At 41.0% G+C, this 27,555-nt stretch overlaps 1 protein-coding gene across 1 annotated transcript; it reads left to right on the top strand.

The window, feature by feature from the left end:
- The first annotated feature begins 1,721 nt into the window (after positions 1–1,721).
- On the top strand, positions 1,722–27,497 carry slc2a1b (solute carrier family 2 member 1b). The gene is made up of 10 exons (XM_083771466.1): positions 1,722–2,109; positions 12,909–13,004; positions 18,078–18,238; positions 18,432–18,672; positions 19,129–19,291; positions 19,602–19,789; positions 20,686–20,790; positions 21,185–21,286; positions 21,561–21,764; positions 22,259–27,497. The coding sequence occupies exons 1-10, from the start codon at positions 2,095–2,097 to the stop codon at positions 22,457–22,459; spliced, it is 1,476 nt and encodes a 491-aa protein (XP_083627592.1). The 5' UTR covers positions 1,722–2,094; the 3' UTR covers positions 22,460–27,497.
- Positions 27,498–27,555: the final 58 nt, after the last annotated feature.

The raw sequence follows: 27,555 nt of genomic DNA, 5'->3' as shown, positions 1-27,555 counted from the left end.
TTCGTTACTGTCCACCACTGGTTCCAACCGGATGCTTCCCCACTAGCGTATAACAAAGTCACCTGCTCCCTGACTAACCTTGCGTCACCAGGCTTTCCTCTATACCTGCTCCCTTGCCCCCATCCTGTGTTGAGGCCTATAGTGCTGTGGTCCTGGAGAGAAGGACGGAAAGACGGAAGAAACATTCTTCATTGTTCCTGCACCCTTTGTTTTTATTTTTGTCTCATTACAAATATCCTTTACAAAAGGTATACTGCACACGACGTGAGGCATCATGCTTTATAGGTTATATAATAATGTGTAATAGGTTATAACACACCCGCCCCCAAAACAAACAAACACACGCACCGTCACACACACACACATACACACACACACACACACACACACACACACACACACACACACACACACACACACACACACACCTCAATATAATGTGAGCAACTGAAATTATATGCTGCATTCACTGTACAATTCAGCTCCCGAAAATCGGCCAATGCAGAATGAACATAATGGAATTACTCCCAAGAAATATTTTAGTGACTGATAATGTAATGTTCCAAAATGAAACTCAACAAGATCAGATGTTGGTAATGACTTCTGGACTTCAAGCAACAAGAGAGTTTTGTTTAGTCATTGTCATTAGTTATTGTTTTCTCAATGTTTCAAAGGGAACTAAATGGAAACAAATTTCTACAATTTGTACCCTTTGCCCCTTTCATGCACTATACAAACACATGCATTTCCCTTTTAGTGTTCATGATTATTTTTCTGACGTTTCGGGTACACCCAGACCGGACACCTCCCCAGTATTCCAAACAAAAGGTGGTGCACAGTTTTCTTTGAAATATTTGTTTTTGTATGCCTTTAATAACAAATATCCCAGATCACAGTGTAGCGGCTTGAATGGCGGGCAACCACGTCCATTTATCAGCTTTAGATCACAATGAGAATGGTTTGAATAACTTATTGTTAGAATACTCTGTACAACAAATCAAAGGTAGACAAACAGTAATTGCCAAACTAAATGAACAGATGTTCAGATGTCAGACAAGCTATTAGAAAAATACATGTGCACCACATGAATAAAGTGTATTGCTCATTTTGAAACACCAGCCTATACGGCTCAGGAATTAGAATGCATGCAGCAACAATGGAATGTCCAGACCATAAGTCACAGTTCTGTCCATCATGACGTGATGCAAACAAAAAACTAAACAAACAAGAAACAAGTAGTGAGCTTTTGTACAAATCTGAAATACTACCAATCCAATCCAGTAATTTATACCTTCAATTGATTGATTGAACTCAATACAAAAAACTGTTAACTGTTAACTTTACAGAATGTTGTTACATATAATGGTGATGGAAGTTATATTAAGTCCAGTGGATGTAAAATATGTACAGACAGTCATTTTGACTTAAGTTTCCTCTTGGCATTGGGGACGGTTGATGAACTGTTGGCTCTATTTCAAATTTATTTAGGCTACTTATGGGGCCAAAATGAACCATTTAGTTCCATTTATACACTCTCAATGCGTCCTTATATCCCAAACTGGTGGTCCTTTAAATAAATAAATAAAAAGTTTAAGAACCAGTGCCACTGTTGTATTTAAATGTTCTACTGTAGTTTGTAGCAAGCAGGACCAGTGGGCGGGGCTAGGGGCGAGCCCCTACGATGCAAGATTGCGTCATTTGAGGGAATATAACTCCGGGTAGGCTGTATCAGCAGCGAGCAGTTTTCTGACAGGCAGATACTCGTACTTTTACGTAACTTAACATCCCTCTTACAACCTAGAGTTATATGTCTCACAACAGAGGACTGAAGCCTGAAGAGAAGCTATGTTTACAACAAACTGAGTTCAAGACCAGAACCACGGGAGGAAATACAACGACTACAGAACAAGCGACGCTCAACTGAAGTTCAACTGAAACTTCTTCTTCTCCTTCTTCTTCTTCCAACTGGAAACTACAAAATGATTGTCTTCTGAGCGACGAAATCATCCTCTGCCGAACAACTCACAAGAGAAAACACAAGAACTAATTTATTTTACCAACAGAAAGAAAGAAAGAAAAGAAAAGCACACTGCCATGGATTCCGGGAAGGTAATGCACTGACATTTAATGATTTGATGGTAATTTAGTCACGTCTAAAGCTGCTGTTAAAACGCTGTCAAACGAGTTTGATTACACAGCATTACCTACCTGTCAACGAGTACAACGAGTTCAGTGAGTTCATAATATGAAGCGTAAATAAATGTGAAAATGTAGCTGTCGCACATGTGCACATGATGTGTGTATCGTCAGTTTGCTTTGTCATAGAACTGGACTGGAGGTCTTCGCTTTGTCATGTTGCCCGCGTCTTGTTAACGCTTGTTAAGGGGGGTGAGGGGCCGCACACACTGCAGGGGGTCCTGGGGCAAATGGCAATACATACCGATATGTGTGGAGGTCTGGAGGATGGCACACCAAATATTAGACGGAAGTTATGAGACTATTTTCCCATTGACAAATGACAGGACTCCTGTAATAGATTGGATTCATTACATTCTAATTACTATAAACTCCTGTCAAAGCTGATTCTAGTAATTCGAATGTAATAAATCTATTAAACACTTTGGCATGTTTGGGAGTTTAAGGGATGATAAAGCTTTTAAAAATAATAATTCAAAGTCATTCAAAGTCTTAATGCCACTTACTGGGAGTTTTAGTCATTACCCAGCTAGCAAAGATTCACCGTTCAAATTGAACAAAAAGATTGCCACAATACATTTCAACACTAAATGTGAATGGCATCAACTCTATGTGATCCTCAAATACATTTTATAGTTCATATTTAATATTAGTATAATTTAGCTTATTACAGTAATATTCTGCAATACAAATATTCCAATATTATTATTAATAATAATAATTGTAATTGTTATTAATATAATGAATAAGTATTGCTACTGTTATTTGTATTATTATTAATATTAATAACAATAATAATAATTACGTATGACCAAAGTGATCAAAAGCCAGGGTATCAAACTCATTGTCTTTAACCTCTATATTTGTACTCTGTTACATCTTTGACTAAAAAGTAAACAATTCAATGACCTTTCACTCCTCTTGTCTGTTTCTGTCTCCGTCTCTCTGATGTAAGCCATGAAACACATCATAGTGACCTAGTCTGACCTGGTTGTCAAAACCACGTTTTCTTCTTTGTTTTTCGTCTTTCTATTCATCCCACTTGTTATGTTATTTTTGTGCCATGCCTGGACTGATGCGCTATATGGTCTGGAATCTTTGTCCCAGTTCCCACTCATCACTCCTGCACTGCAAATAGAGGAGACATAGGCTAGGGAATTGCACAGTATGTTAGAAACGCCAAGTGGGGTCAGAGTTCATTCCTTTCTGCTCCCAGCATGCTCTGTGTGTGTGTGTGTGTGTGTGTGTGTGTGTGTGTGTGTGTGTGTTTTTGTTTTTGTTTTTTCCTCATTTTTTGTGTGGTGTACATACATGCGAGTATTAGTAAACAATCAAAGTCCACTCAGCACCTTGTGATTGGGATTTGCATATATCCACATAGCGAGGTGATGCTTGGCCTTTTGCAAAACACGATGGTCATTGTTCAGGAAGAAAACGTGACATGGTGTGTTGACATGGCGGATTCTATCCTGCCTGCCACAGTATGCAGGTGTGTGCTCTCTCTCGCTCTCTCTCTCTAGTCATACTACAATATCAGGTATTTTTTGATGTGGCAAAAACCAAGATGCCTTTCAAACAAAGTTTGTTCAAATTAATTATGTAACATTGTGCCAGCCAGAACGTCTCACTTACAAACGCAGCACGTTGGATTAACAGGTGCATTGATGATTAGTGCATTTCATGCTGTAATGAATGCCCTTATTGTTTAACCTGTAATGCCAGTCTGAAACCTTTTCAAGTACAAATGTGGTCTGTGTTGTCGTATATGTGACCAGATATAGATTAAGCAAGTTTTTTCTTCTCGGCAGCATCACTGATTGTTTTCAATGCAAGTTTTAAATCATTAATACTTCCACACAGTTATATTCTAATAACAATGTAGTTACCTCAGGCTGTCGCAGTGTTGCTATTCACATCGCTTTTTCCATCAAGAAACAGTGATGATGTTGTCAGCTTTTGTGGCAGTCCTTGTTTTCCTGGATCAGTTATATAAGCCATAATTGGGGGTCAACCATACAGTTGACCTGATCTGCCATAAACGGAATCACCCCCTCTTTTATTTAACAGTTTGATACTTGACAGACCTGACAGTTCAGCATTATAACTATAGAGCCCAGAGCCAACACACCACCTCTCGCCTGCCTTCATCCTGCTTTTAATACCTCCTGCCTGTCCTCACGACCCCCTGCCACCCCCTTGTGTGTAATCTCAGCCATTTCTTTATAATGAGGCCTAATGAGACCCACCTATATAAGTTTGGACTGAAAGATCACACGGAGGCTTAAATCGAAATGGGCATAAGCCGAGAAGCTTGGGCCCGTAATAATTCTGTTTCCCTGAAATGAAATGGATGATTCTGTGTGAGCAACTGCATGGACGCACGCAGCAACCCTTGCTAATTGCTGTTCACGTGGATGTAAAGGCGTGTAAGCCCCTTGAAGCTGTGCAACGTGGGGGGTCTTGCGGACGTGCGCCGCTCTCCTGTTTTTGTGTGTGTGTGTGTGTGTGTGTGTGTGTGTGTGTGTGTGTATACATATAACTTATATTGTGTGTACAATACATTCTTTACATGAGTGAAGGTGTGAGCAAGACTTGAGTCAACACTTTTTTATTGTAGATGATTAAGTGTGCTTCAATGGCCTCATAGCTGGGTAGACCTATATACACACAATACAGTGAGTACCGATTAGAACATCACAAGAAAGCATTCGAAAGTTAGTTTGGTATACTGTACCTTTCCTTGTGTTAGGGTTAGGGAAGCTTCATAATTCATTATTAATCCTGACATGGTAAAACCCCCACCTACCTGGCTCCTTCAAGCTGGTTTAAACAAATGCCTCGCATTATTTATAGTTTCTGCTGGACCCAGGTCAGTTCCATTCTCACCTGCACAGGACAACTGCATAGAACGTGAGAGAGAAAAGAGGGAATCTTAGGTTACCCGGCTCTATTGTAACCTGTGGTTGCAGCCTAGAAAAGATACGATTGTAGGGATGTGCAGCTTCCCACGTAGGCCATTGCTACAAGCCTGGCAGCCTGAGTGTAAATCAACTTGTTTGGCTTCTGCTTTACACATGGCTCTTGTTAAACCGCTGTTACTTGGGGTTCAGAATAAATTCTCTATATTTGATGATTGTGGGCAGGTCATGCAGCTATGATCATTGACTAAGGACATGTTAAGGGTAGGTGCGTTGATAGTTCATGGCTGTGATCACTACTGTGGAACTGTAGGTTTGGCTGTGTTTGCAGAGGTTTCTGGTTTCACACATTAAACATTATGATTAAACGTCGCAGGAAATGCAGGTCCTCAAAAGAGAGGAACTGTCCTAATGTGGTTGTTACCAGTGTTTGGTGTTACAACTGGTAAAGGTGGGGCTGATTTTAATTACTTAACACATTGTCTGCTTTTAATAGCCATCTGTTGTCTGCGATTGACATATATATATATACGTTTTATATCGCTTTATATTGATCTGAAATGGCACCACTAAAAACAACTTTCAGCCCTGAGCCGGTTGCTAGGCAACACCTTGCTCACCCCTGCATGCACGGAACATCCTCGTGCATGCGTAGACTACTGCCATAATTAGGGTCTTCTCTGTCTCTTTTCTCGAAAACTACATCGCTGTCTGTTGTGCTGATAAGACATCCGAGGTTCGGATCTGATTTCAGATTTTTCATCGCATCGCGATTGAAATGAGAAAGATAGCTAGCGTGAGCTAATGCCAACATTAGCCTTCTCTTGAGGCCTTTGAGGCCTTTTCTTGAGACGTGAGGCGTCTGCGAGCGGGAAAATGGAAGAACTTGAGTAGTAATCTCCCCAATGCGGACGGAATTTACCACTTGTAACCACACGGCCACACAGTCTAAGTGTTAATGTGCTGCTGCTATACATTATCATATTACACAATTGACGCTCACTCAAAGTTAATGTATGTTTTGTAATTAGTAACAAAAGTTTGCCAAATATTTGTAGTGTAGTAAAAAGTATAATATTTGCAATGTCAAACAAGAATGACTCACAGATTCACATTGTGGTGTTCAGAGTATGCAGTATACGACTTCACTTTTGCCATTCAGACTATGTTTTTATGGGTAAGTCTCATCTAATTGGCTTAGATGCAGCCAATGAGGAAAAAGTGTCGACTACGGTTGCTAGTATAAAACTTTGAAATATCAATGAATGCTATGAAAGTGAATAGATTCTAATTTCTTTGTAATGTTGAATGTTTCCTCTTGCATCGTGCAAGAGGAAACATTCAACATTACACACACTTTGTCTTACCAACTTGCGGTCTGTGGGATCCGACTGACCTACCAGGCTACCACATTAAGAGAGTGGACTGTGATGACATAACAGGCTATTGTCATTGAAAGCACTTGAAAATATGATATCCAAAAACATGTGATTAATCTATCCCTTTATGATGGAGTTGTGTAACTTGTGTACTGTTCGCCTTCTCTCAGTTCTTCAGCATTCCTCTTTTAAGTCCTTTGTCCTGACAAACCTTTTTCCTCGTTCTTTTGAAGATCAGGATCGCTGTGGCCTGCCACCAGCTGAGTTCCAACGTCTCATAGTGAATTGTTGCTTCCTGGTAGGGCCTCTCAGAGTGTTGTTTACATGTGCTTTTGAAGCATGCACCGTTTATCTTACTGGGAGTTATAGGCAATAAGTGACTTTAGATGAGCGAGTGTGAGTGTGAATGTGTTTGCTCAAGCTCAGGCTGATCTCATATAGCAATGTCTGGTTAAGAGGGTTTACCACTGCTTAGTTTGAGTCTGGTACATCTGAAAAGTAAACAATTAAACATAGGCAGCTTAAATCTATATTTGAATAAAATGACTTCCAATCGGTCCTGTTGTCAATGTTCACCATGAGACCAAGTAAACTGTTGACTGCCACGTCACAACATTCTCAAGCATAGGGGAGACATTTCAATGGAGGATTAGTAGTGCTCCAAAATGAGAGAAACATTTAAAGAAATAGAAATGTTTTTAAAATGTTTAATAAAGCATTACCAAATAGCGAAGATTATATTAGAGTTGATGTGGCCACAATGATTTTCAGCACTGCAAGACATATTTCTGAGGCGCTAATTTATTGACAGGCTGCCTGTCAGAAGAAGAAGGTCTTTAACCGAAACGTTGTTCATATTGCAAGTGTAGTCGCAGATTGTGTGCGGGTCATTGTGTACTTTTTGTGCATTTTTTGAATACTTTGAGCCGTGCCTACGCACCCGTCTCTGAGCCGATCAGGTGTGCATCAGACTTTGATCCTACTTTCCTGCCAATTGACAGGTTTTTGAGATTTAATGTTTTGCATTTTTAAGCAAAAGCACCCGATACTCCGGCATTGATGCTTCACTGATTCATCCAAAGAACTGACGGGACTGCTGAAACGTTGAAACAGTGGCAGTTATTGTTGCCAGCCCTAATAATAAGACTGTAATAATACAGTCTCTGTATTATTTAATAGTGTACTAACCGGCCCACATACAGTAGTCTAGATTTCCTGTGTTATTGGGGGGGGCACAGATTTTGTTTGTTTGTTTTTTAGGGGAGGGGGGTTGGGGGGGACGGGACGACAACAAGGTTTACAGGTGGTATAAACGATAACTCAATTATCTATTGGCTAAATTCTAGAATAAAAGTACGTATTTTTCTAGACACTATTTTTAGAGCCTACTATAGCCAATCAGTAATTGTAAAAGTTATTTCAGATGGGCAGCATGTGACGCAGACGTTGTCACTTGGATCAACGACAGGTCTAATCTCTGCTCCAGGTCTGCTCATGAGAGGCGGTCTAATCTCTGCTCCAGGTCTGCTCATGAGAGGTCTGCTCATGAGAGGTCTGCTCATGAGAGGTCTGCTCATGAGAGGTCTGCTCATGAGAGGCGGTCTAATCTCTGCTCCAGGTCTGCTCATGAGAGGTCTGCTCATGAGAGGTCTGCTCATGAGAGGTCTGCTCATGAGAGGTCTGCTCATGAGAGGCGCGACAACGTAATCGTAAAGAAAATGCTCAACACAATCCAGGTCTAGTCAGTCGTGGGATTGTGCATGAAAGCACCACTAAGGTGGTGGCCATCTTGAAAAATGGCCGTCGGATGGCCGTCAGACTTATCAAGTGACCCAATTTTCACACTTGTATCATCAACTGATAGATTCTGTCGAAAATAAGCATTTAGCTGTTGTTTTGTTCTTTGTAGGGATGCACCGATCCGATACTCGTATCGGAGATCGGCGCCGATCCAGGCTAAAATTCTAGATCGGGTATCGGTGGCAAATGGGCCGATCCATTATCCGATCCGATCCAATCCAATCCGATAATTATGTGTAATTACAGTATGAAAACAACTCTACCTCCTCTGTGACACAGCAGTGTAGTATTGACAGTATAACATGTGGAATGCAGCCAGGCTAGCCTGCTCACACATTAACCTGGTCTAATTGTTGCACAGTTATTTAATAAATAATTCAGTGCATTTATATCTGTGTTTGTTACATTTTGTTTTACAAAGTTGGGAAAGTAATGTTTAAGTCAAGCCTTGATGTTTCCTTACACAAAATAATGATTCCAGACTCCACACAGTGAGCCATACAGCTTAATAGGTTATTACATTTCTTTGTGGGGGGATCGGATCGGTACTCTGTATCGGCAGATACTGGACCCCCATGTATCGAAATCGGTATCGAATGCCAAAAAGCCGGATCGGTGCATCCCTAGTTCTTTGTGTACTAAAGTACTATATCATATCATATCACTATAGGTAATGCAGGTTGTCAGGAATAATATCCAAAGTGAAGTCAAGATGATGAAATCTTGTCCAATGTCCATAGTCTATTTACAAAAATTCTCAATGCTGCTTGTTAATCAGATTCAGTAAGCGAATCACATTAACATATCCCATTACCTTAAATATGGGATTGATCAGATGTATTGATGCACTGTACAATCAGCATGATGATGCCAGGCACTTCCAAATGCCTCACAAGGTAGCCTCGATCCCAGCCTTACTCATCTGTGAAGAGAAAAGCCTGGTCACAACCTAAGGCAGAGAGCATAATTATAGCCAGAAGTGTCGGTCCGAAACATCCGTCAGATGTATTTCCCCGGATACGATATATTTTGAGCGATCACAACACTTGTTTCACTCACAGAGAATGTAAACAGATTTGTAAAACGTCAACGTCATTTCCTTGTGCGGTATTTCCACCGAAATCCTGCTACTTCCGCCATATTCCAGCACTTCCGTTTATAAAATCTACAGCGTAGGTCTTGCCCAGCGTGCTCACAAGGAGTCATTTGTTAGTCAGATAAAACAGATCTGACATTTGACTTCAAATGTAAACACAGTGGAAGCTGTCATGAAAAAAACTGGTTCAGTTTATCTTGGACCTAATACTAGTTTAACCTAGGTGTGAAAGAAAGGCACCAAAACTATATTTAAGTTTGAATTTCTTAGTTCATGGTGTGCCTTGTTAACAACATTCACATGACAGCCATCTTGCCATTAAGTGAATGAAATGCTTCCACATTGCCACCCTGCTTTTTCAATGCAAAGTGCCAACATGGCCACCATGGTCTATTGCAGTGATACTCAAACCAATTGTAGGGGCAGGTATGAATAAGATTTATCTTCTTCCTGCTCCTTTTCTTTTCTGCTATGGAAAATTTTAAAAATAATGTACAAAGTAAAATGAATATAATCATGTAAAACCATAAATGAAATGAAATAAATAAATAAAAAATATGAAATTGTGTCATTGACAGAATATAAATTGCCAAGCCATAAAATAATGCACATTCGACTTGCCTTTTATACATTATGTGGAAATAAATAAATAAAAGAGAAGTATCATTAATGTTGTCATTTTATCAACTGGAGCCTTGCCATTGTTGTATTGTGGCCCACAGGTTGAGCTACAGTATATAGCCTGGTCTATCTTTTCTCTGCCGTGAGAAACTTCTCGAAGTGCAATCTGACGGGGATTAATTGACTACTGCACTACTCGGTGTAAATTAAAGATATGAGTGGAAGATGGTTAGGAATGGATTAGTATTCATTCAGTTATGCTTGGGTGTTTGCGTGTGTGTAGTGTTCCTGATTTTAATCTACACATTGCAATAGGACAGAATATCTGGTTGAGAAATTACTTTTCTTTATGATAGTGGGAAAGACATTACAGTGATAAGAATGTGTTAATGTCATTAATCAGTATTTTTATATTTTTAGAGTTGTTTATTTTTAATAGTTTAGCCTTACTGGTGATGCTATAGCTCTCTATCTTCCAGGCCTAGCGGTGTACATTGAGGGGTGAGGATGCGTCCTCGTACTGTATATAGGCTAAAGGTATCCAATCCATCCATGAAGAGTGTATCTGTAAAACACACTACCTCCCCAGTTCAACAACCTCCTGCAGCTGCTGGACTATTTCCATATTTAGGGAGTACTCGCAAAAGATTCTATCCGTCTGCCCTTAAAGAGCTCCAGGCACATTTTTTGGAACAGTAGTCACTTATACAGCTTGTCCCAGGGTAGACATGAGGCTGTGTCACTTTAAGGGTACGTGTTTAAGAAGTAGGAGGGCACTCACTACAGCTCCAGTGCTGTTTCTAATTGTTGGGAACAACTATGAAGATTGCGTGACATCACTTAGTTGTACACTTAAAGTGACTAGGGAGCATGGCTCCTTTAAGAGTCTGGTCGACAACACGTGTGTGTGTGTGTGTGTGTGTGTGTGTGTGTGTGTGTGTGTGTGTGTGTGTGTGTGTGTGTGTGTGTGTGTGTTAAAATGCACAGTCATGGACCTGTTCACCCCCATACAGCCCCCCCGACATCACGAGATTTGCCATAGGTTCAGTGTAGATTCTAGGGCGGGTCTTTGAGTCACTCAGACAAGCCCATTTTTAGCTCTACTGTCTCCAGCAAACGTCACACTGTCTGTCTGAGCACGTTGGAGTGACTGCATCTAAACACGGAGGCCAGTTTTTCCAGCTTCCCTCCCACTTACAACACAGCCGTGCACGAAATAATTCTAGAATTCACACCACCAATCAGTCCTGGCGGTGAACATTTTGTGTGTGCTGTGTGTGAGTGTATCTGTGTGTGTGCGTGCATGTGTACACACCACATGTGCGCGCGCGTGCGCACACATACACAAACACACACACACACACACACACGTTTTGCACTTTTTGACAAACCTTTCAATAAGCTTCTAAGGAAAGTCCCCGTAACAAGACCTTCCAGTAACGGAAACACTAGAATTAGGCTAAATATTTATGAGTCAGGGTGACTATTGTATTGCAAACAACAGCATTGCAGCCCTCCTTGGGGATTGCAGATGATTGCATTATCTGGTGTCTCGTAAGATTTAGGGACTTATTCCATCTCTCTCTCTCTCTCTCTCTCTCTCTCCCTCTATTAAACCCCCATCAGAGAGCTCATTATGAATTGCCCTCGCAATTACATTAATTAATACAAGACAGAATGTCCAGTGTAGTTAGTTTAACTTTTACAGTACAGCTACTACAGGACAGGTGCATTCAGAGAAATGCTGCAACATCACTTTTTTTAGTCTAACATATGATTGAGGAAGTAGCCTGCATGGTGTGGTGTTAGAAACGCCTACTAGCTACTGACATCAGAGCTGTAGTTCTGTTCTGAGAAGTTGTAGTGATATTGCACGTCATCCACACAGGAGAAGGAAGTGGAGACAAAGACGGTCAAAGTTAGTCATGGTCAACTCTGCTGCTGTTGGAACATCCCCAGGTTCTGCTTAAATTAACTATTACATGTTTTTTGTAGGGGCTTAACCGCTTAACCACCCTAAAATGGACCTCAGTTGCAACTTTTTACCCACACTACACCGAATCTCTTCACCAAAATTAGCTGATCTACAAGCTATGCGTCCTATATCGGTAACAGATTTTCATTCCCTAATATCATTATGTACATCAGCTATTTTGGTTACCCCCAAAATAGGGATGCTGAGGTTCAAGTGGTTATTAAGCCCTCCACCGCCTGCTGAGTTGACTGGTGGATGTGTGTTATTGCACCACAGGCCACTGGCCCTGGTGTCACGTACGGAATAAAAAAATTGGACTGCGACACCATCGTGCAACAAGCCTGGTGACTTGTCTTGAGACCCCACTTCTGGTGCAGCAATTCAGAAGTTGGGTCTCACATGCAATGCCCACTGCGAACACGTGCTGACCAGCTGCCCCATACACCGGCCACCGAATGGTGATCGTGGCTTAATTGACCCTGACAATGACACACTGGACTGGCTTGCTACAATGGATCTGAATGTCTAAGGACATACAACAGAAGAAGATTGCTCTCTTGAATGCTACATACATTCAATGGAGCTAGATCACGACATGATTTATGCTTACCCAAAAACAAAAGAAGAAACGGATAGTTTAAAACATTTTGTTATGTTCTTTATCTCTGACAGTTGCTAAAGCTCAATACCTTTACCATCTACAAGTGTCATGTCAGTGATTGAGCAGGATATTTACTGCATTTTATTTTTTTCTTGGGTAAGCGCAGAGATCGTTGGTGCCCAGAAAATGCTCGCTATTGTCTAGCTATTCTCCAGCATGTTCTCCAAATGCTGGTTTGGATTCATAGATCTACTGTAGGTACTGAGTTGTGAGCAATAGGAAGTCCCTAACTTGTTGTTCCCTTCTTTGTCTCTCCTTGCAGCAAGTGACGGCCCAGCTGATGCTGACTGTGGGGACAGCTGTGATTGGTTCTCTCCAGTTTGGCTACAACACAGGTGTCATTAATGCCCCTCAAAAGGTGAGAATCAATGGCAAGTGCAGAGCAGAAAGTAAACGTCATATACTGTACGACTGCAGTGTAGGTGGTTCATAGTACTGTAGCATAGAGGTCACGTTAGTCCCGTAATTGGCGGTTTTGACCAATATTTTTTATGACAAAGACCAGAAAATATGAATCTCTCCAGACATCCTGAACGGTTGACAATAACACAGCAGTTCATTATAATATCACGCAAATCTTTCTCATTCTCTCTCTCTCTGTCTCTCCCCCACAAACGCACACGCTTTTAAGTTACAGCACATCTATATCCTATTAATAATAACCTGTAGTGCTGTAAGTGTTGCATGCATGCGTGCTGCATTTACACACCTGCTTGTCATTAATGCATTAAAAAAACACGTATGACCATAACTTTTTATCAGATGTCCTATATATATATATATATATATATATATATATATATATATACTCACTGTGTGCTGTATACTGTATACCACCACGTTGCTCCCAGTGCCAGAGGTTTGTGAGATAGGAGAGATGTGGGGGACTAATAATAACTGCTGTTATCGAGACCAAGGACATTTCCACTAAAAGACTGTCAGTGTAAAGTCAGTGTAAAGGACCATTCCAGGGACTTTGATGTCAGGGCTATGATGTTTAGGGAAATCAGCCCATGCAAAAGCAGTGTTGACCTCGCCAGCTTTGTTAGGAAAATGAGATGTAGTGCAGCTGCTCTGAGGAGGGGAAGTGCACCAAAGCATTATGGTCATTGTAGGAATCCAGCTATCCATTCAAACCCTATAGTCAAACTTCTTCTGGCCATAGGGTGTAAATTGTGCTGCTGTTATCTACTACAAATACTATTACCATTGAGTGAGCAGTTTTGTCCAGCGGTATTAATATAATGTGTTGTCATATTAACATTTAATCTAAGCTGGAGGTGTGTGCACTAATCCTTCTCTCTGACACACCGTAACAAAGCCTCTGCTTCATAGGGCTTACTGTAGCCCCCAATGCCCCCCATGTGATACAGATTGATATAACAGCTTAGGGAGCACGGGTGAAAGAGGTGGGGAGAAAATGCAGACTTACAGGTACACTCACAGTCAGGGTTAATGCTAATCTTGAAAATGCAGAAGTTTACTTACACTCACACACTGGGTTAATGTGTGAATTTATACCAACAGCGATAGTTGTTTTCCTTCACAAAACATCCTAAACATCTATGTCATCTTTGTCTGTATGCCTACAATGCAACATCCATTTCAGCAGAACTTTGGGAGCAAAGATTTAAAGTCTGCGTTACGCTTACGCTAGGTCTTTATCCTTTGTTAAGACATTTTACCCAATTACACATTTAGCCGATTCACCCCTCCTGCATGAGGAATTTATAACGGATGAATAGGTAGGCATTCCAGCTGGAGGACAACATTTTACAGGACATAACATCTGTGTCATTACTCATTAGACACAACAGCTGTTGGAGAGATGCAACCTGTGACTTACTTGCCCTTTGATGGTACAGCCACCACAACAACCTTAATTTCATAAAAATGACAACACTTTAGATTACCACTAGTACGTGATAAGAACTGGAGTGATGCTATGCTGCCTGTGACGCAGGCCATGCACTGTGTAGAGGTTTTTGATTAGATACTGTGCTTCAAGAGTCTGGCTCTGGTTTGCTGTACTATCCTCCTGCCCTAGAAACTGCCTATAGGCCTATTCATAGTCTGGATTTTCGGTGGTGAGGTGACCACCGCTCCGGTGGTGAGCTGACCACCGGAGCTGAAATATATACGTTATTTCAGCTCCGGTGGTCAACTCACCACTGGAGCGGTGGTCACCTCACCACCGAAAATTCAGACTATGAATAGGCCTTAAGTCTGCAATGCAAAATATACAGTATTAGAGGTTCCTCACATTTCAGGCCGCTATGTAGCCCTCACACCTTAATATAATATATAGACGTATATACTGTATGTATATATCTTAACAATAAAATTAATCATGCGTCAATTTACACTATTCAGTGAAGTTATACTTGTTTTACAAATGCTCTTGAGAAAACTATTAAATTAACACGTTATTCTGCATGGAAGACAATTGAAAGCTTATCAACTAAAGTGGCCGATTTTTTTTTCCTGGCAGAATTTTCTGTCTTACACTTCATAAGACTCTTAAGACTCACAATACGATTATATGGGATGGGTGTTCCTTCTTGCAGACTCAGTACAAACTGTGTACACTTTGGGCAGATTGACCATGTCTAGCCACCAGCTAGCTGTGCACAACTAGTAACACTTTTTCACCAAGGCCAAATGTAATGAATGGGCAGTTTGTTTCTCTGTGAGGGGAGAGCCAGCTGTTGGTTGCTCGGCTGCTCCGTCTATTGAAGCCTAGGGAGAGAACAACAAATTATTACGTAACTTCTCGAAAGCAGCTATATGCTTTAATTTGCTTCTCAGTGTTGTGAGATGAGATGCACTTACTTAATCTCCGAAGGGAAATTAAGACGTTGCAGCAGCATAATGTGACACATACGGTAAATTAAACTAAAGCTACTGGATAAACAGAAAAACAACAGACACAGGTGGACAAAATCATACAAGACCAGTGCCAAACATAGGACATCATGCATTGGGCGAGACGGTTCTTATGCATTTGCATTACAGAATCTCATGGCAGTTGGCATGAAAGAGAGTCTGTACCGCTCCGTATGCATCCTCGGGGGGGAAGGTGAGCCTTCGGTTGAAGGTGCTCCCCCTATCCTGCAGCATGCCATAGAAATTGGGTGGGAGGGCCAGAATGGAGTTAAGTTTGGCCCTTATCCTCTTCTCCGCGACTGACTGCAGCCCCTCCAATTTGAGGCCAACAACAGAGCTGGCCTTCTTAATGATCTTATTAGTGTCCGACTTTATTTTTAATTTTTTCTAGAGTAACCCTAACATTTGCAGTGCTACTTGTCCCACCATTTTGGCAGCACGCACTTGAGGCCAATGTGAAATCGACCGGCTTAATTGGGAATCTTGTGCTTGCTTTTTGCTAAGAGATATAGTTTAATTCATATTAATTTATTCTTGCATTCAATTCTCCCAATGACTTGAACTGGAACTCACATTCAAGTATTTTTCTCTCAGAAACCGTAACGGCTCAAGTTTCAACACCTAGAGGGTTCATAATAATTAATGTAATGAATAATTACATGAGTCGACCTCATGGTGGCGCTATAACAGACCACTTTACGTTTCGCCCTATAACTCTTGTAAAAATGTATCTTTGCCTGGTTTTTTATGGGTCATGACGCACCGCCCCCATATAGGGACTAGGGAGCCCATTTGCGTAGATTTTCTGCCATTTTGAATTGTCTTCAAAACACACTTTTTGCTCCTCCACCTACAGATTTTGTCCAAATCTCACACAAATCAGTACACATGATCTTTGGACCTATCCGATTAAAACATCACAGTCAGAAGTTTGATAGTCCGTATCGTTCGACTGTAATTGGCTTCCAAAGTTAGTGGGAGGGGCCTATTTTACAAAAATAATGCCACAACGAATTGTCCAATTCATCCCACATTTAAATCAAGGGTGATGGCATCAACACAGAGCCAAAAGCAATTCCATTTGCACCCATAAGGGGCGCCGCAAATGCGAAAAACTTAACCGTTTGTTGAAAAGAAAAATGTTTAGGGGATAAATCTCCTCCGAATTACTTACACATGATCACAGGGGTGACTTGACATTGTAATTGGCTAGTGAAATTAGTGGGAGTGGCCTATATTAGCGATTGAGGCAACCACACTCTAGTTGAGTTTGTTGTTACAAAGTTAAGAACTGCAAGCCTTTATTCATGTACTGTATAACATACTAAAAACATATGGCAGCATTGTTCATTATCTTTGCTAGCCATACAGTACTGTAAATTGCACCATGGGCCATGGTACAAACTACTGATCTTCAGAGGGGGTATATGGGCTTGTGATGTGTGTAAAACGATATGGTAACGTGAGGCTTGAGTTAAGGCCCATAGCTTCAGGAAAACCCTTGACATGCGATCGCCCTTTCCCTAGGCAAGCAGCAAGGGCATCAGTTTCACTGACAGCATGGCCTCTGTAACACTTACTGTGTTATTTATTATGTTCTGTATTACCACATGATATGCATGTTATTTGTAGCTGCAATAAGCTTTTTAAAACAGGGTTAGAAAGTGATTTATAATAGCAAGATAAAATGTAGCCATAAGGGAAAAAACTGAATATAATAATAATAATAATAATAATAATAATGTATTATTATTATTTAAATAAAGAGTAAATCAAATCGTGTCTATGAGTAGGATCAACCAGAGATATTTGGCAATGGGGAAGGGGGATGGGTGGGTGTATCACATACTACTGTAAGAGGATGTGGATGGGCGTTGACCAGGGGTTGGACGTCTGAGCTGCTTCACTCAAAGGGTTACCGAGACACAGACTGATGCGTGGGTGGTGGGGAGGTCAAAATCCTAAACAGCAACAGGGAAACTCAAACACGTAAAACTGGTCACTCACAAGCTCCTCGGGGTGTATTTCAATTTGTCAACAGAGTCTGGATTTTGGAACTTGACACCAGGCTGCAGGGTTTAATCTCTCTGGTTGTATCAGGATCAGGAAGTTACATTATACTAGGTATCACATACACCACTGCCCTCCACTGGTCAATCTAGGAAATTAACTAATGTATGAAACCATACAGAATTACAGAACTGGAAGGACAGGACAATGTCAAAGTTTATTTGAGATGAGTGTGGACACACAGAGATTCAAGATAGCATCTGCCCAGGTGCTGAACAGAATGTAGAAAATCACCAGTTCACACACTTCCTGTAGCAAAAGTACAACAGAAATGTAGTTGGAAAATTTCGATATTCAGAAGTATTGTTTTTCTTTTAGATGTTTCTCTACTACCTTGATATTGTCAGAGGATACAAAGATCTTTATAACTTGACAACTTGGTAACATGACAATGTAATTTATAACACATTCGCGGCACAAGCAGCCTCCTCTAATCTTTGATATGCCACCGCTGCCCTTCTCTGTCCGTCTACAGATCATTGAGATGTTCATCAATGAGACTTGGTACGAGCGCTACCAGGAGCCTATCACCAAGACCTCCCTCACATCCATCTGGTCCCTCGCTGTTGCCATTTTCTCTGTCGGTGGCATCTTTGGCTCCTTCTCTGTGGGGCTCTTTGTCAACCGCTTTGGAAGGTAAAGGGGTGAATAATATACACGGATGCTCCTTACACTGTTGACTGCGTTGTGTACATTGTGTGACACCTTGGTGTAATGCCAGGGTATCAATGGCTATTTATGTTTTATTTTTTGCAGCACTTATCTACCACAACAATTATTTTCTCATTGAGAACATCTAACCTTGTGTATTGTTCTGTATTCCCTACAGGAGGAACTCAATGCTGATGGCCAACGTTCTAGCTTTCATCTCTGCAGCTCTCATGGGCTGTTCCAAGGTGGCGAGCTCCTGGGAGATGCTGATTGCTGGCCGATTTGTAATTGGGCTCTACTCGGGTCTGTCCACTGGCTTTGTGCCCATGTACGTTGGTGAGGTTGCTCCCACTAACCTCAGAGGGGCCCTGGGAACTCTCCACCAGCTGGGCATCGTCGTAGGCATCCTGATGGCACAGGTGTGTAGCTGAAAACATGAAGGGAATTATCATCAAAGTTATGTTCAGTTGCTTGACTTTATTACAATCTTACAGCTCCCAGAGCATCACTATAAGCATGCAAATGAGATGAAAGTGTCACTTTTATTATCCAGACTTACTGTACTGTATGTCAAAAGCTAATTGTCTCTCGTGTGTGGTGTATATGGGGGCGGTGGTGGCTCAGGGGTGGTGTCGCTGGATGGTAACCGCAAGGTTGCCAGTTCGAACCCAGGCTCCCAGAGAGTTAGTGTCGAAGTGTCCTTGAGCAAGACACTGAACCCCGAATTGCTCCTGATGTGCTGGTTGGTGCCTTGTATGGTTTCCGCCGCCATCGGTGTGTGAATGGGTGAATGTAATGCTCACCCAATCTATGTAAAGCGCCTTGGATAAAGGCGCTATATAAATACCAGTTTATGTGGGTGTTGGTGATTCCAGGTGTTTGGCATGGAGGCTCTCATGGGCAACCCTACCATGTGGCCTTACCTACTGGGCTTCACGCTCCTCCCTGCCGTTGCACAGTGCATCCTGCTGCCCTTCTGTCCTGAGAGCCCCCGCTACCTGCTCATCAACAAGAACGAGGAGAGCAAGGCCAAGACAGGTGAAATCATCAGTTATAAATGCCAACTTCTTCAGGGTTGTTTTACCTCAAAACGGTATAAATGTAACCATTTTGTTACATTTATACACTCTTTGAGTTACAAATGGTTAATCAAATCACACACACTGTACACGCCAAAATCATTCATATACACAACAAATGGCAGTCCCGTGTTTTAGTTTGTTTACATTGTACGTATAACGTATAGCGACACGCTGTAAAAATGGCTTACCAGCCAAGGTGAGCTACGGCTGCTGAGCTATGGCCCAGGCCCAGTGTATCATTTTTGACCCCTGCCTGCTCCTTCCAGTGCTGAAGAAGTTGCGCGGGACCACGGACGTGAGTGCCGACATGCAGGAGATGAAGGAGGAGAGCAGGCAGATGATGAGGGAGAAGACGGTGACCATTCTCGAGCTGTTCCGCTCGCCCCTCTACCGCCAGCCCATCTTCATCGCCATCGTCCTGCAGCTCTCCCAGCAGCTGTCCGGCATCAACGCTGTGAGTTCAAACCCGCTGAGGCCGATTTAAAAAAAAAATCTTCTAAAACAGTTTTCTATGTGGTGGTGCTCAACCTTTTTCAAGTCAAGGACCCTCAGAATTATCTGTATTTGGTCACGGACCCCCATCTGAAAATATGTTTTTCCAGGGACTCCCCCAGAAGCAAAGATTTGAGTTAAAAACTCTCTGAAAGAATATATATTCCAAGATTTGCGCCACATTTTCACGAAGCAGATCTACAAGCTCACATCATATGAGCTTGTAGATCTGCAAATGTTTTAATAGCTAAAGTATAATATAATGCTTAAAGCACCAAAAGGGGTTCCCATCCAGAATGGGTCAACACTGCAGAGAGAGAGAGAGGGTTCATATGAACACTCCAGACTTCAACCAGTGGTCCAGGGACCACCAGTGGCCCTTGAGGGGGTTCTTCCAGGTGATCTCCAGCTAAATTATGGGAGAGTTGGCAACCAAATGGACCTTTATACAGTAGATCAGAATAATTGTTGTGGTAGATATTGTGCTGCAAAAAAGAAAAAATTGCTATCAAAAAGACACAAAAGACAAAAACAAATCTTAAAAAATAAGAAGGAAAAAAATTGTGGTCCGTGGCTCAAATGCAGAATAAATAATGCGACTTGACATGAAAAAGGTTGAAAACCACTTGTGTAGAGGTTCGGTCCCTACTGGCCCTCAGCCATGTGTTGTGGTATGTTTTCATGTAGTATTTATTTTAGTTGTTATATATTATAAATAAACAAAAAAAGACACCCTACCCTATTTCATGTTCTGTTATGAAGGCTAAGGAACGTCTTCAAAGACAGGTTACCTATTGCTCACACGCATGATTCTACATTTAAATCTTATGTACTTTATTTACTTTACTAATATTTTAGGTGTTCTACTACTCCACCCGCATCTTTGCGAAAGCAGGAGTTGCTCAGCCTGTTTATGCCACCATTGGAGCCGGTGTGGTCAACACGGCTTTCACTGTGGTTTCGGTGAGTACAGACTTAATTATATCTTTTTTAACGTATTCATTTTTATGCTTCACAATATACTGTATATTTTATACTTATTATCAACAATTCGTAAAATTAGGAAAAGATAGCTAGCTCTCGGCGCATTGTGAGCTTGTAGAGCTGCTATTTCCGCTACTTTTGAATAGTTTTGACATATTTTGAAACGTTTTACCTACATGACATGCTGAAAATAGGGATAACGTTTTTTGTGAATAATTTTATATATATATATATTTTAAATATATATTTTTTAATCTTCGATTCATTTGATCAACTGTTGCACCCCTAGCCCTGATGAACATTCCTGTTAAAGAGCATTGTTATATAGTCATACAGTATGTGTAACTTCTGACCCGTATTGTTTCGTCCTCAGTTGTTCGTGGTGGAGCGTGCAGGTCGTAGATCCTTACACTTGCTAGGGTTAATGGGAATGGCTTTCTCTGCCGTTCTGATGACCATCGCTCTCGCTCTGCTGGTAGGTTTCTCATCACAAAAAGATGAACACCGTCACATCCGTCGCACGCGCGCGCGCGCACACACACACACACACACACACACACACACACACACACACACACACACACACACACACACACACACACACACACACACACACACACACACACACACAATATCTTCTAGCAAATGCAGTAAAGATGCCTAACCACAGTTTATTCATACCGGTTAGCAGGTTAGTAATGGTTTCTTCCAGATTAAATAATGGAGGGTATAAACACTGTGTGTTTCAGGAAAAGCTGCCATGGATGTCATATGTTAGCATCGTGGCCATATTTGGCTTTGTGGCGTTCTTTGAGATCGGACCGGGGCCCATTCCCTGGTTCATCGTAGCAGAGCTGTTCTCCCAGGGGCCGAGGCCCTCAGCCTTTGCTGTGGCAGGTTTCTCCAACTGGACCGCCAACTTCATCGTGGGCATGGGTTTCCAGTATATAGAGGTGAGTGCTGACTGGGTGAACGTTTTTTACGAGTTTTCCAATCGTGGTACCAGATGAGATGACAAGGCCTTGTCTCTCATGGATAATAATTATAATCTGCTGTAGAATGTGCTCTCATGTATACAGTAGATGTTGGTGATATGTATCTCTAAACAAGCAGCAAAACCTATTTTCAGTTTTTTGCTGAAGGGTTGTCTAAACTGTCCTCATGCAGTAAATCCCACCTGTCTGGTTTTCTGTGTCTGGGATGCACTGTGCAGTGTGCACGTGAAATTTAAGTAGCCTGGAAACCAGATGAATATGCCAGTTTAAAAAAAAGCCCACATCTATGCAGTGATATTAGTCTGGCCATGACAGGCTAACATTTAAGATCAATGTCATACGCAATATACAGTATAACAATGATAAAATGGTATCGGTATACCTTATACCGAAACTGTTTTATGGGGATTATGCTTAATGCCATCTCTCTTTGTCTCTGTCTATTTTTACAGGAGGTGACTGGCCCATATGTGTTTGTCATTTTCACCATATTCCTGCTCGGGTTCTTCGTCTTCACCTTCTTCAAAGTTCCCGAGACCAAGGGGCGAACATTCGATGAGATCTCCAATGCATTCCGACGGTCGGCTGGCTCAGACGCAGAGAAGCACTCGCCGGAAGAGCTCAACAGCCTGGGAGCAGATTCCCAACTCTGAGTTTGAATTCTTTATTTTTTTTTTTATTGTTCTGCCTCCAATCTGCACTTCCCAACTTTTTAACACCCCCAGCCCACGGGGCACAGTGGGGCAGTCGGTAACGCTGTCGCCTCACAGCTACAAGGTCCTGGGTTTGATTCCTGCTGTGGACGCTGGGGGCGTGTTCTCTCCTCCGCGTCATCAGTGCCCATAAAAAGGCTCTTTCTGAGTTTGCATGTTCTCCCCGTGTCCCCTAGGGTAGGTACCCTCACAAAAAACATGCAGTAATCCTGGTCTCTATACTGCCTCCCCCTGGCCAGCTGGGGCACCTGATGGAGGGGGAAGGAACTGGTTGGAATAACGTTTTCAGTTCAGTTGAGTTTTATTTCCAGAATTTGGACATACTGTACATGCAATCATTTAAGCGTCACTGTTCGACAGGCTTGTCCAAATGTCCTGGAAAAGGGCTAGGGAGAAGCACTAGGCTTGTCAGGCCCTACCCCTGTGGTCTTATTTCCTTTCGATGCAAACATAATGTTGGCTTATTGCAAACCGTAAACTTCTGTTTACCTTCATAGTTCATACATACAGTACATACTTGCATACATACATATATTCCACATATATATATACCGGTACTATATAATACCAGTAAGACGCCCTGAGGGCGAGAAGCGACCTCGCCCTTTTATAATGTAATATATAGTACAATAAAATGTATACCACAATAATGTACAATTATAATAATGATGTCATAGTATAATATCATAATAATGTACACACAATAGTCCATGTAGAGTAGAAATCAGTACATTCCATTGCTTGTGTTCCTTCCACGCCCAACTGGGGAAACTCCCCCCTGTCAGGTGAAAAGAAGCGGCTTGGACTCCATGCATTGAAGGAAACATGAGGTCAGTCCGTTGCTCTCCCCAGGTTGGCAGGAGTGTAGAGCCCAGGATTACACTAGATATTAGACACTGGGTGAAAAATAAATGTGATGGCAAAAATCATTGGATACTTTTTTATTATTTAACACCCCAATGGCTTGCTGAATTGCTGTAGAAGACATATACAATGGTAAATTATGTTTCCAGTTCCACACTGTCAACACACGTATGGCAACGTTACCAAGCAAAGAACAAATGACAAGTCATTTCACCCGATTCCCTAACACAGCGTTTCCCCACTCACGTCACAATGTCGCCAATCTACAATGACACAAACTTGGTGGACTGGACACGAGGACCTGTGACAGAATGCTTTCAAATTTTCAAAAGAAGGAAGAAGGGGCTGTTTACTTCAACCAGCAATTTAAAATTGGAGTAATCACTGTTACTTTGTACTGTTCTTCTTTTCTCTGTTGCCTGTTAGTGTCATGTTTAAAGCCCTCAAGGCATGCATGAATTTCACAAAGCAAATTCAATTAATTGTATTTCATTGTTTTGTTTGTCTAGTCTTGTCCTGTGTGTTTATTGTACTGCTGTAGCTGTAGACTTGCTGTAAAGCTTGGCTATGAAATGTTCCTCATTTCTCTCCAGCAGAGGGGGTAGTTGGCCCACTGAAGAGAAATTGCTGTTACTCTTGAAAGAGTCAGTTACTGTACATGTACATGAGCTGTAAGATGATGGTATATTGTGATGTGGTGCAGGGAGGATCTGTTATTTATAGATACTCAAAGCACTGCATGTCATGTACATATTTATATATATACAGTATATATTTTTTTTACTTCCTTAGTCCTTTCACAAAAGATTTTAAGCCTTTTTTTAATCATAGAGAATGTTTTCTTAATCAAAATCACATCGCAAAGAGTAGGTGTTGGGTTTTTTAACCCATTTAGGATGGGGGGGTTTTACCCTTCAAGATGGGAACCCAATTTTGGGTTCTTGTTGCTGTTGTTATGTACAGTATATAACTAACTGTACATAACATTTTGTAATTTTGTAAAAAAAGAAATTTGATTTTTAGAAGGTGTTTTTTAGAACACCTCAGTCCTAAATGGGTTAATCTATTCTTAAACAAGAATACAGAACATTTTGAGGGTGGCCATAGAACATACTGTACAGTAATTGTTGTCTTCAGCATGCCTTTTTATTCCCAGAGTAATCTAGTAAGAGAGTGGTGACACTAGCTTTGACTCCCATTGTAACAATGGAATGCGGAAGTGCTCGTTCTATCTCAATGGGATAGTTCCAGCCATATAGAGCAATGTTTGGAACTATAGCCCATACTAGGCACCCGCTTTGCGGCGAGATCAAAGCGTGTCGCTACTCTCCTACTCTACACTCTGTTTATTCCATTCCCTTTTCAGCAACATGCTATATACATTTTAGATGGCAATCGAACCATGGGACTGAGATTAGTATCTCCTTCAGCACAAGCTCTCAGAGCTCTGAACCGGGCTGTCAAGTCAATCATTTATCCTCTTACTGTCGTACGAGATATAACCATGCACTCAGTCAGAAGGAGCAAGCCAATCTGACTGCAGGCTTATGTAAATACAAAAAGTCTGATTTATGATATTAGTGTTTTTAGGGTTAGGATTTTTGTGTTCATTTATCTTTCTTTTGTCCCCCACATTTTTGTATGTTGGAGCTAAATGTTCCTGTAGACATATCTCCCTGTGGCCTTGATGTGCTGGAGTCAGTTTCAGGTACGGTTTTTGCCATGGCATATAGGCTGACTTTCAATAGTGGATCTTCACTGAAATGGATTTAGTTTTTCCGCTTCTCTGAGTTGAGACTACATTTGTAGAGGCCAGAGCCTGGTGAATTGGCCTGAAGCCCTTCCTGTTCTTTTCCCACAAATGGAAAACAGCTCTTTACACTTCTGTGCCTTCAGCCTTGAATTGAAACAGAAAGCATTGTTTCTCAAGCGGGGACCAAAATCAACGTGGGTTTCAGGCAGCATTTTTAAATGGTCTTCATTATCAATATTATTTATGTTTTACCCATCAGGGTTATGGCGAGACTTGTCGACACTTTTTGGAGCAAGGTTTGTTTTGTTGTCACTCAGTTATGCAAATTTGAGTAGCTCACTGTTTGGGTAGCAAATGATGTCACTAATTGATGAAACTTGTATATTTGCTAGTGATCTGTCTTTAGATACTTAGTTACTGTCTTACTGCTGTGTCACCAAGAATGTTTCTTTTCTCAAAATATTACAGTTTGAGGAAAGTTTTTGCAGCACTTTATCATCAACAATTATTTTCTCACTGACAAAAACAACAATCTTGAGCATGTTTGAGAACCTTTTACAAAGTGTATGGGAACAGTTACGCAGTAGAGACTGAAGTACTGCGAAAGGATTACTTGATGTTAACAGTTTTTTTAAGTAGATAATGTGATTTGTTGTGCCTTTAAGTATATACATACCAGTAGGCCAGTCCTAAGTGAATTTGGTAACACATGCCATTGTAGAAGTCTCACTTTTTCTTCCATGCTTGCTGAGATAATGCCATAGTTCTGTTCCACGTTTGAGGGGATGAAAATCTATTTTCCAAGGCGACAGTGGATACATGTGATGGTGGCTAGTTGGTAGAGTGACCGGACAGGTTTAATTTCCAAGTGGCTTTCAGACTTTGCGCCCAAAGCACACCAATGGTCAAGTCAAAATCTCAAGCCACATCTGAATTCATAGTAGAAATTGCAAATGCATAAGCTCACAACATGTGAGCTTGTATATAGATCGGCTAATCGCCATTTTTGAAAAATGTATCTCTTTTTTAAATTAAAATAATTCATAACGTTTTGTATAGTTGTATAATGTGTGCCGTAATAATGTGTAGTCACAAAATGACACACACACTACTAATGTATACTAACTGAGTGTATTTCTGGAGAGATGTGCAGGCAGAACTGAAGATGGATAGATCCATCAAGCATGAAGGGGCTTCCACAATGGTGTGCCATCGTTAACAAGGACATTGATCCATGCCAAACACACTAATACACATTTTGTTGTCAATCATTCCATGGTGAGTCGTTACCCTTTGCATATCCTTGCTATTGTGCAGAAACCTTGTATTTTTATATTTCATTAATGTTTGTTTTTTTTTTAAATAAATGAATGCCCTATTTTATACTTCATTGTATGATAGTGGCATCCAAAAGTATTGGAAATAGCTCACAAACTGTGTGCTTGTACATCTGCTATTTTTGCAATTTTTGAAAAGAGATGTTATGATGATAATTTTCTCCTATAATGACTTGCCCAAAATCCAATGCTAGGTCTGTCTGTGAGTTTTATAAATATTTATCCAATGAAAAGTATTAGCAAGTGCTTGTAACTAAATAATACATCCATTGGTACACAGGTTATTATTATTTATCTTTTCAACATCCAGAAGATTACGGTTTTGTACAAGGTTTCCGCCCAACAGCGAGGGTATACAGTAGTATGTATACTCCTCACTTGTTTAGGAAAGCAGGATAACATCCATCTTGTGCAACATTGAGTACCAGGATGGTGGAGTACTTATACCTTCTAGAAAAATCACTGTAAAGGCACCAATGATTGTCATATCATACAAGGAAAGATGCAATTACACTGGAGACTGTAATCTACTGCTATATACATACATTGCAATGTATACAGTATAAATAGTTAAGTTTGGCCATTTGATTTTAAACACAGCATAGCTGCATGACAAAGCAGTATGAGACCTTTGAAATCTGTTCATTACTGTTCAGATTGATGGTCTAAAAGGGCCAAATAATAGTCCTCACACACAAAATAGTTTTAAATTAGTTTTATTAAAATAATAATAAAGTTTGATAGATAAAACATTAATACAAATGTTGTGTATCTCTCTACACACAGTATGTCTGAGAGAGAACTAACACCATCCTAATTCATATTTTGCATAAACCAGGCAGGATGTATGTGTGTAAAAGGTTTGTATTAAACGCTATACACCCGCTTTGAATGTTAAACAGTATCTGTGTGTTTGTAACTTTGTATATGGTGTATGTCCATCAGAGAAATGTAAACTGTGCCTGATAACTGTGTCCCAATGGCTCTGTAAGACGTGTGTGATTGGATTTTGAATAAAACAAGACATGCTTATGGAAAGTATCATTGTTATTATTACTAGATCGGTGCCCATTGGGCACTGC

Source organism: Protomyctophum parallelum, assembly GCF_964188405.1.
Source record: "Protomyctophum parallelum genome assembly, chromosome: 8".
In the NCBI taxonomy this organism is placed as follows: domain Eukaryota; kingdom Metazoa; phylum Chordata; class Actinopteri; order Myctophiformes; family Myctophidae; genus Protomyctophum; species Protomyctophum parallelum.
This window is presented reverse-complemented; position numbering and strand designations above follow the sequence as displayed.

Excerpts from the sequence above, each read along its gene's own strand:
- slc2a1b (XM_083771466.1), top strand. Across the intron at positions 18,239-18,431 it reads TTTGTCAACCGCTTTGGAAG|GAGGAACTCAATGCTGATGG; the intron begins GTAAAGGGGTGA and ends TATTCCCTACAG. Across the intron at positions 18,673-19,128 it reads TAGGCATCCTGATGGCACAG|GTGTTTGGCATGGAGGCTCT; the intron begins GTGTGTAGCTGA and ends TGGTGATTCCAG.